Source organism: Hydra viridissima, unplaced genomic scaffold (genome assembly GCF_058129835.1).
Source record: "Hydra viridissima isolate aposymbiotic clone 2 unplaced genomic scaffold, HvirCarnegie_v1 scaffold_17, whole genome shotgun sequence".
Classification (NCBI taxonomy): domain Eukaryota; kingdom Metazoa; phylum Cnidaria; class Hydrozoa; order Anthoathecata; family Hydridae; genus Hydra; species Hydra viridissima.
In genome coordinates this window covers 2,998,584-3,008,738 of record NW_028324316.1, presented here as the reverse complement: position 1 = coordinate 3,008,738, position 10,155 = coordinate 2,998,584, and the positions used below count along the sequence as shown (strand labels likewise).

General features: G+C 30.0%; 1 protein-coding gene and 1 non-coding gene across 2 annotated transcripts; both read right to left on the bottom strand.

The window, feature by feature from the left end:
- Nucleotides 1-1,805: 1,805 nt before the first annotated feature.
- Nucleotides 1,806-1,877, bottom strand: Trnaa-ugc (transfer RNA alanine (anticodon UGC)). The gene has a single exon. It is a non-coding gene; the product is annotated as a tRNA-Ala (tRNA).
- Nucleotides 1,878-4,690: 2,813 nt separating this feature from the next.
- LOC145182777 (uncharacterized) lies at nt 4,691-5,900 on the bottom strand. Its single transcript, XM_080058011.2, has 2 exons — nt 5,814-5,900; nt 4,691-5,662 (listed from the first exon to the last, which is right to left on the bottom strand). Exons 1-2 carry the CDS (start codon nt 5,824-5,826, stop codon nt 4,941-4,943), a joined length of 735 nt encoding a protein of 244 aa, XP_079914137.2. The 5' UTR covers nt 5,827-5,900; the 3' UTR covers nt 4,691-4,940.
- Nucleotides 5,901-10,155: the final 4,255 nt, after the last annotated feature.

The following is a 10,155-nucleotide window of genomic DNA, read 5'->3' as shown; positions in this document are numbered from 1 at the left end:
GAATTAAAAAAAAATGTATTCCTGGTCGACTGTTGTAACTGCACATATAAAATAGTTTTCGTTATCTACTTCCTACTTTAAACCTTTTAAAGACGGATGTTAAATAAGTAAACGATGCATTTTTTGACCTGTGAGAAACGCAAGAGGAAGTAAAGAATGTTTCGTAACTTATTTTGTTGCGAAATTTTTTTCGTTGTAGATTTTACGATCGACAAAATATATCTCCTGGAAGTTAAGTGTCCACGTGCTTAGTTAAAAAAATATTTTGTTAATTTTGTTTTAAATATCAGTTGTTTGATTTGATAATTATTTAAGACATTATTTTATAACTGCTTTTTTAGAAAAAATCATTTGTAAAAAAAAGAAAAACGTCAATTAAAAGTAATATTAGAAAGCATAAAACATGGTTCATCAGCCTTTTAATTGACACCGCTTATTCCGCGTTGATAAAATTTCACAGGAGAGCAAAAAAAAATAAGAAAACCAAATGAGCATTCATTTGTTTAAAACCGTTGCTTTTTTTGACTTTTTATATTGATTTGTAGCTTATGAGATTTTGCAGGTAGATTCACCATCGAAGTTTAGAGGCTTCTGCACACTTAACTCATTTTTGATTTTTTGGCGTGTTGCGAGATATTGCCATCGAAATATCAAAATTATTTTGTTAAACTGTTTTTGCCACCCTCTGTCGCAGTAGGAACTCAGCGATGCATCGCTAAAAAAGACTCACTTGCCTTGACGGTGCAACCTCCTGTCATTCTAAAACATTTCTTTTCTTTTTCCAATTTTCCTTTTTATTCTTCTTATTTTTCAACTTTTCTTTTAAATCGTGTTTTACATTCCTACACCTGATAAATCAATTAAAAAAAAAAAAAGTCGAGAGAGCAAGTTTTAGTACCACAATTGAAGACCAATGGAAAAAAAACCTGACACGTCACAAATTTTAAAATTATTAGTAATCCTCCATTTTTTCTTCACCCATAAAAAATGTCGATCTGACTGTAAAAACAAATTAAAAAATCACCTACATCACCAGCCAAGAGCAATTAAAAATATTATATTATGTGGAGGAATTAGACACTTTCAGGTTTAAAATCCATATACAGTGGTGGAAATAACAATAAATACATGACCTACACATTTAGAAAAATACATTTTATTCTCAGCAATTGATGATAATTTATATAACTTTTTCTATTTTTACGTTTAGTGTTTATACATATCTTTAAAAAAATTATTAAGTTCTTTTTCATTTTTCTTATGTAACTAACAATTATGTTTAAAGTAACTGAAATTTCTATTTTTCTTTAACTTCCAACTGTTATCACTTTTAGAATATCCAACTAATATTCTAAAAGTGATAACAGTTGGAGGTTAAAGAAAAATAGAAATGAACTATTTTTGTATTTATCATTTTTTACTTTAAATTTTCAGCTGCTTTAAACTCTTTTTCAAATAGTGTAGATCATGTATTTATTATTTTTTTCACCACTTTTTTTTCTCACAAGTTGCGAAATGTTGACGTCTATTTTTTTTCCCTGTGGCCTTTAACTATGAAAAAATAGATTATTTCTGTAGGTCAAAGTTTCTTCATAGAAAAAGACCCGCATATGCCTAGGAAGGGGCATATGCCCGATCTGCCCAAGAGTATAATCCGGCCCTGAACCCAGCAGGTCTGTTAAGAGGGATGAACAAGAATTTTTTTTTTTACCATTGAAATCAATATTATGATATTCTCAAAGAGTCTTGAATATTTAAAAAGCTTTAAAAAACTTTCTAATTTAAACTTTAGAAAAACGTACAGTTGGAGGAGCGGGGTTTCGAACCCCGGGCCTCTCGCATGCAAAGCGAGCGCTCTACCACTGAGCTACACCCCCTACATATATTCATTAAATTTTAATAGTATAAAAATCAGTTTTTAATCAGTTTTAAATTATTTTATTGCAAAATTAACGCATCACATACATTTTGATCTATTTTAATTGTCGTCAATATCATCATAAGTTTTGACAAACATATTAAGAATAGAACACATGAACACAATTATTTCAATGATAATAATTAAATTGACTTTTAGGATGGTAAAAAAAAACAAAAAAAACTAATACCAAAAATGTGGTTCGTTTAATATAAAAATAAAGTAAAATGATTATTATTGTTATGCACACTAATACAGCTTAAATTGAAACATTTTTGACTTATCAATTATTAGTGTTACCACCTCTTCATGTTATTACAGCCTAAGTGTGCCGTGACATACTTTCAATTAGAGATCTAATCGTTTCTTGAGGGATATTTTCCCACACGCGGACAAGACTTTGTCTTAGCTCGTCTAGGCTGTTAGGTGGTAAATGTTGGCTTCTAATACGGCCCCCTATTATGTCCCAAAGTTACTCTATTGGTTTCAGATTTGAAGTGGAAGCTGGCCACTCCAAAACTTGAAAATTAACTTTTAAGTATTCAGTAACAATATGTCTAGAACGCTGCATTGCGAACAAATGTGTTGCTCAAATGACAGTTATCTTTTCTTCTGTTAAAACAATTTAAAACCAATAGTTACGAAACAACTCGCGTTTCACAAAATTAATTTTAGTGTGATAATTTATAACGCATAAAAATAAATTATATACTCAGTTTTATCAGAGAAAAAAAATTTATTTCATGAAAATAGATAATTCATATATGTATACATCTATGTATATGTACATACATACATGCATACATGCATACATGCATACATACATACACACACATACATACATACATACATACATACATACATACATACATACATACATACATACATACATACATACATACATACATACATACATACATACATACATACATACATACATACATACATACATACATACATACATACATACATACATACATACATACATACATACATACATACATACATACATACATACATACATACATACATACATACATACATAGTCACCGAGAGAAATTTCGAGCCCTGGGGAAGTTTTCCGAAGGAGACCTCATTATGATCAATTATATACCCTGGACCAACAGAAGCGTGCTCTAGCCATTGAAAATTAGAAATTAAAGTTAATTAAATTTTTTAAAAGTCAAAACTATTTAAATCTTTTTAAAATTATTTTAAAAAACTATTTATACACACACGGGGCCCCGGGAATCTTCCCCCGTTCACCCCCTTTCCCTCTTGGTGGCCATACATACATACATACACATACATACACAGATCAGTGTTTGGTTTTAAATTGTTTTAGCGCATTATTCATCTTGAAAAAATTCAACTTAAAAGACATTTTGAAGCAACAAGTTTGCTTTTTAATCGTAAAATTATTAATTATAAGGTTTTCTAATTTATGAGATGCTTTGATAAAGTCGGTAGAAACTAAAACTGAGTTCACCAATGGAATTAAGTGGGAGAAAAAAACAAAACTGCAAGAAGGATGAAACAGAATGACAGTTTGAAAACTAAATTGTAGAATGAATAGAGTTCAGGCTGTCAAAAGTATTGTCAACAATAACCAAAAACTGTTTGAAAAAAAAAAAAGAATTTCTAATGTATGTGATGCCTCCATAAATGAACAATTTGGAAACTAGGGTATTAAAAGAAAGATTGGGACTAGAAACAACGGAGATACTGCAACTACAATCGACTTTAGCCTGCAAGTAAGAGAAGCATTTACGCTTCCGATTTGAATAATTGTATATATATATATATATATATATATATATATATATATATATATATATATATACATTTATATATATTAAAAATATTTTTTTATATATTAAAAATATTAAAAGGTGCTTTTACCAGTTTGCAGCTTAGTGATGCACCAAGGTCTGTTTTGGAGGAAAAAAAAAGTATAAGTGCAGCTGCTAATGAATTCAACATCAAGAGAATGACGTTAACAAGATACATTTCAAAGTTAAGCTCTGGTGGTTGCCCATCCATAGGTTATTCAAAAAACATAGACTCTTTCCCTAGAGTAAGAAAGCTCCTTAAAAAAATTATTTATTGCAAATGACACCTCTATTTTATGGGTATACTTCTATAGATGTACGTTATCTTGTCTACGAGTGTACTACTCAATACAAAATCAAAAGACTGAAAAAAAATGGCTGGTAAAGAATGGATTACTATTTTTTTTAAAAAAAGCTCTAAATTATCTAAGAGGAAACCTGAAGCAGCTAGCCAAGGTAGAGCAATATCATTTAAAGCTGAACATGTAAAAGCGTTTTATGATAAATTAAAAGAAGTTATGGATATATACAAATTCAGTGCTTCACAAATATGGAATGTTGACAAAACTGGTGTATCTACAGTGGTAAAATTGTGGCTGCAAAGGGCCAGCAAAATGTTGGTGCTATGACGTATGGGGAAAGAGGCACTAATGTCACAGTGGTAACTGCTGAATCTATCTCAGGAAGTACAGTGCCCCCAATTTTTGTGTTTCCTTGCAAAGATTAGAAAGAATATTTTGTTAACAATGGTCCACCGGTCTGTATTGGGGTAGGTAAAGGAAGTGGCTAATTTGGAATTAGAATTAATAATATGGAATTCAAAAAGTTTATGCATCATTTCATTAAACATGTGAAGCCTTCAAATGAATGTAAAGTCCTGTTGATTTTGGGCAATCAGTCTTCTCATTTACATTTACATTTCATTTCAATCAAAACCAAGTTAAATGTAGCACATTTTATTGCAAACCAAACTAAAAACGTTCTGTTAATACATTTCCTTTTGAGACATTAAATTTCATATAAAGTACTATTAAAAAAAATCATTAAAAGATATGCCAACCACGACTCACAAAATACTTACTCCAAGCCTATGTAGCCTAGGTCGAGGTTGTAATATACTCGTAATAGAACTCACGAAGGATTCTCCTTTTTGTGAGTTCGAGATTATTTCTGATGATATATATTTAATCTTACTGTAGTTGTGAAATCTTAGAGTGGATTGCTCTTATGAAAGTTGATGCTTTCTTTTTTGCTATTAACTCCTTTAATGTTATAAAGCACTCTCCTTCGCACACTTCTGACTTGTAAGAGTGTCTATTGTAACGGCTATAAACACGCACGCGCAAAACTGTCTTTTTTGTATCGGGCGCAGTTTTAAACGTGAATTTAAAATATTCTTCTATGGTTGCAACAGATTTTTCGGTATCATACCATTGAGATTTAATGATATACTTTTGGAGTGGTAACAAGGCTACATGAACTTTGTACTGTCCTTTTGGTGCGCTGGCGATACTGTTGGTCACATTTACTATTTTTCCAGCCAGGTAGATAGAGTTTTTGAGTTTATCGTTAAACAGTATTATTAACTGTACACTGATGCAATCCTTAGGGGGTATGTTGGGCCGTTCCTGAAAGCTCATAGAATCCCCATAAGCTGATATTGGTTTGCAATTCTCGGCCTCTGATGTTGCAGGGTCAGCAAAGGATTCGTCAACAAGATAAACGTCTTTTCGGAACCTCTGCAATGAATCAATTTTGTGGGGAACGTTTTCCTCCTCTTCGTACGTTTCCGCATACTCTTCGTTTAAACTACTATATTTTTTCGGACTTCTAAGGCAGCATTTGACAATAGCGAATACAATAAGAAACGATACTAGCAGAACTCCGCATAACACAGTAATTAAAACGTACCCTACAATGTAAATGAGTTGTAATGTTAATTCATTTTCAAACAAACAACTTTAAAATGAAATCATATATAAGCAACTTATCCAAATACACTAAATACAATCATTTAAAGAAAAAAGATTAAACCTTCAGAAAAAGCATTAGAATCAACTTACAGCTTAAAGCCATCAAACCTGTTAGAACATCGACAACATTTTAACTTCTTTTAGCATTACATTAGCAACAGCAATATTTCAAAATCGTAGAAAAGATTAAAGTTTTTAAAGAATTAAAATCTTTTGTGTTTATCTTTAATGAGATTAGAGTAAGTGTTAAGAAGCAATACTGTATTCAGCGTTTTCTTTTGTGTTGCCACTGTAATTAGTTGTATGCAGTTGGTTTTAGAGTTGTACTTAGGAACTGTAGTTAGTTTAGTTTTGTAAGGAATTATTTTTCGCCATAAGGGATTTTTTTTTGACTGCTAGAATTAATCAACCGTAAAAGCTTATATCCCTGATAATCTTTTCTTTTCTTATTCTTAATATTAATTATTATTATTATTTAGTTAAAAAAAATAAAAAAATAAAAAAAACAGTAAATAAATATATTGATTTATTAGAGTTTGACCGTCCCTTATGTAAACCACCTTTAGCAACTTTATTGTTGTATTACAGACATCACTCTTAAATTCATTGCTATTTTTAATTAATAAATTTTTATGAAATTTCTGTTTCATATGAAATTTTAATATTTAAAAGTACATAATCGTATTTTTATTTTAAAAGTCACATCAATTTTGTCTAGTTATAGTGCTTGTGTTTGATCTTATCTTCTTTTGTATAACTCTTTTCCATCGCCTGGATGTCCTGATGAAACCATTACCGTGCTCTTCACTAACATAATCTTGGGCGGAAGAAACCAAGATGAGTGTAACTAGCGCAGTTTGGATAATATTTTTCACTATAACTTGCTAAACATCAAGTTGTTCATCAACCATTTTCTTGCAAATTTCGACCCTGTTTTTCCTAGAAAACCAAAAATAGTATGCATGCATGCAACCCAGGCTCTTATTTCTTATTATATCATTTGAAAACCTTCCGGTGTAAACGATGAATAGATTTGCTATAACTTTTGTATTTGTTATGCTAACAAAGATTGTTCTGATATCTTTATATGTTTCATTACTGTATTCTTTTGGCTTGACAAGTTGAATGATCAACCCCAATTTTATAAGGAGCGAAGGGAAAAAAATTTTCTCCACAGATTTGAGAGAAACATTTTTCATATTTAAGGTACTGATGATGATGATGATAATGATGATGATGATGATGATGATGATGATGATGATGATGATGATGATGATGATGATGATGATGATGATGATGATGATGATGATATGACTGCAAATCTTTCATTTTAGAACTTTTTCTTTAGTGATTTAAAGTGCCTTTGCTATTCAACAAACGCAACAGCAGTAACAACCGTAGTTAATAGTGTTGCAATCTTCTTTTAGGCGATTACTGTGTCTGACTGGTAAGATTATTCTTAACCAACATATCTATGTTGACTTGATCTTCAGTTAGTGGAATCGGAATGAACAAATGTTTATCATGTAGCACCGGTGCAATAGAAGAAGTATATCAGAATAGACTAACTTTTTGTCTATCGCCTACTTATAACTATATTTCACTCGGGCAAATCCAATATGACATCCACAAACTTAGCTGAAACAGTTTGCTGGCGATTTAAAATGTCGAGAAGCCATGCAAGCTGATTCTAATAGGTAAATATAAATCTTTTTTACTGCCTGTAAAAGGGAAAAAAAAATGTAAAAATCTCTTTGGTTTTACTTAATTTTGTGAGTAGGGTAAGGTTGCTAATATTGTACCGATGCCTGTATTGTACTTTTAACATAACTCGTTATTTTTACAACCCACAAAAAATTTTTTAACTTATTTTTTATCTTTGCTGAATGAAATTAAGTAGTCAACTGTTTTTTTTTGTCATCCAACTTCATTGAGCCCAGAATAAGCTCTTGTTGGTTTGTTATTGAAGATTTCTTATTTTAGGTTTTTATGGCTAAGCGTATTTCACTAAAAAAAGCAGAAGATATGATTTGTTCAGTGTACTTATGTTAAAGCATAATTTATCTAAATTTAAAATAAATACTTAGAATTTAAAAAATCTTACTTTTAGTTGTCAAACTTTTTAATTAACTGAATGTCAGATTAGTTGCGTAAATTGTACCTCAAGGCATGTCCTAAATTGTACCGACGCAACCATTCTGACCGCTAAAAAAAACGTGTGTAAAGTTTAACAAAACCCTTTTGAGATTTCAATTAGAGAAATATCCATACTTACAATACGAACTTCACCACTTAAACAAAAAAAAAAAAATTTTAGTATTACTCTTGTATTGACAAGCAGTCCTTAAAAAGATGCACTCTCTAGTTCAGTTTTACCAATATGTCAAGGCTGGTGTCAATATGGCTGTGCAGGTGTTAATCAAAAACAGACACAATATATCTGAAACTTTTGCCAAAAATATTGTTTTTATGTATTTTTTTTTACAAAATTTAGTGTGGTTGTTTTTAAAACAGATATAGTATATATTGTTTTACATTATTTAGTATAGCTTTCTTTAATAACTACCTTCCTCCTCTATTCTAATCTTAGCTAACCCATTGGTAAACATGCAATTTAAATAAAAATTGTACCATATGTGGTGATACCTGTTTTTGGCATTTTCCAGAAGAAAAAAAAATCCAAGTTGCATAAAGTTTATTAAATAAAAAATTTCAGTTCATTATATTATGGGCAGTTAGATGTTATGTTATGTTATATCAGAATATTTCCAATTGCTGATTTTATAAAAACCGTTCCTTTTAATCAGTTCTTTAAGTCCCTTAAATCTAAAATCATAAAATATTTGCAAAGCTGTAAAGTAATTGAAATCAAGAAAGTGGTACAATATTGGATTACAATGGTACAATTAAGGATCTAGTTTCCTTAATTGTACTCTTAGCGCTATTTTTTTAATTTGATTCTTCGAGACTTAACGCTTTTTAAATTTTGAGTTTTTTAAACATCTTTACAACAATAAATCCCTAAATTATGAAATCCTATTGAAAATCCATGTTTTCACTCAGTAGCTTACCTACATTTTTTAGTTTTGTCTTAGGGGTACAATATTGGCAACCTTACCCTATTCGCATGTGTCGCATTTATCGTATATATCATGGGTATCTAGATAATCGCAAACAATTCATGTATAATATGAGTTAGCCATATTTAACCAGAAGATAACGTTGTGATCTTTTTCAATTTGTTTGTTAATGGAACTAAATGCTTGTTTATAGTTCCTGACGTGACCGTGAACCGTTTAGCAGTCAGCGCAGACAGTTTATTCGAATTCTTTAACACTATCAGCATAACGTTTCAATGCTTGTTGAGTTGATCCCTTTTTGCATTCTTAATCTTCGATGTTAATTGTTTTAAAAAAAAAAAAGAGCAACCCTCAAAACATCATCTTCACGCTTTTTTGACTTCATGTTGATTGCGATTACAAATCCAGTTATGGTTAAACAAATTGAATTAGTAGAAACTCAGTAATTTTAAAATACTAAAACTCTACTCATATTTTATTACATTTAAACAAACTTGACCATGGTTTTTTTTTATTATATTTGAACAAACTTGACCATGGTTTTTTTTAATTATATTTGAACAAACTTGACCATGGTTTATTTTCCTTAGTACAGAGGATTCAATTTTGGATTTTGAAAATTTCCTTAAACTAAATATTTTATTATAAAACCCACATACTTTAATACGACTAACGAAATGACATTAAAAATGAGACGCATAAATTACTGGGATTATCTATACTCACTTAACCAGTCCCCGTCAGATTACGATGAATCCACTCCGTGCTAATAACCAAGAAAAAAATACAATAGTCCTTTTTTTAAAAAAAGTAAACTAATCAGCTTCGAAGAGCTTTTTCTAATTTTTCTAATTGTTAACAACTCAATATTAAAAGAAAAGTATTGGCAACTTACTTCTTCATATTTGAAAAAATTTTATCAAAGTGCGAAAATTCTAAAAACCTTTCAACCAACCAAAAATTAAGGAAAGCGAACTTTAAATTCTGGTTCTTCAAACTTAAGAATAAAAAACGGATTATTTTTAAAATGTTAGAAATAAATAAAGATAAAAAAAAAAAATTACCCAAAATATTTACATAATATAAAATGATATAAATAGCGAAGTTGCCATAAAACAGAATAGATATAGGAAAGATATTTTCATAAAACTTTGTAGATGAAATAAGAAAATCTTATCTTACTGCCAATAAAATTGACCTAGTGAAAATTTGAGATTGTTTATAAATATCAAATTCTAATAAATAAATTAAAAAAATAAATTTAAATTCGTATTTCTTATTCCTACGGTTTATTATTTTATAAAGAGAAGTTGTTTCATTTGGGAGGTAATTGCAAAACCACTTCAACTCGC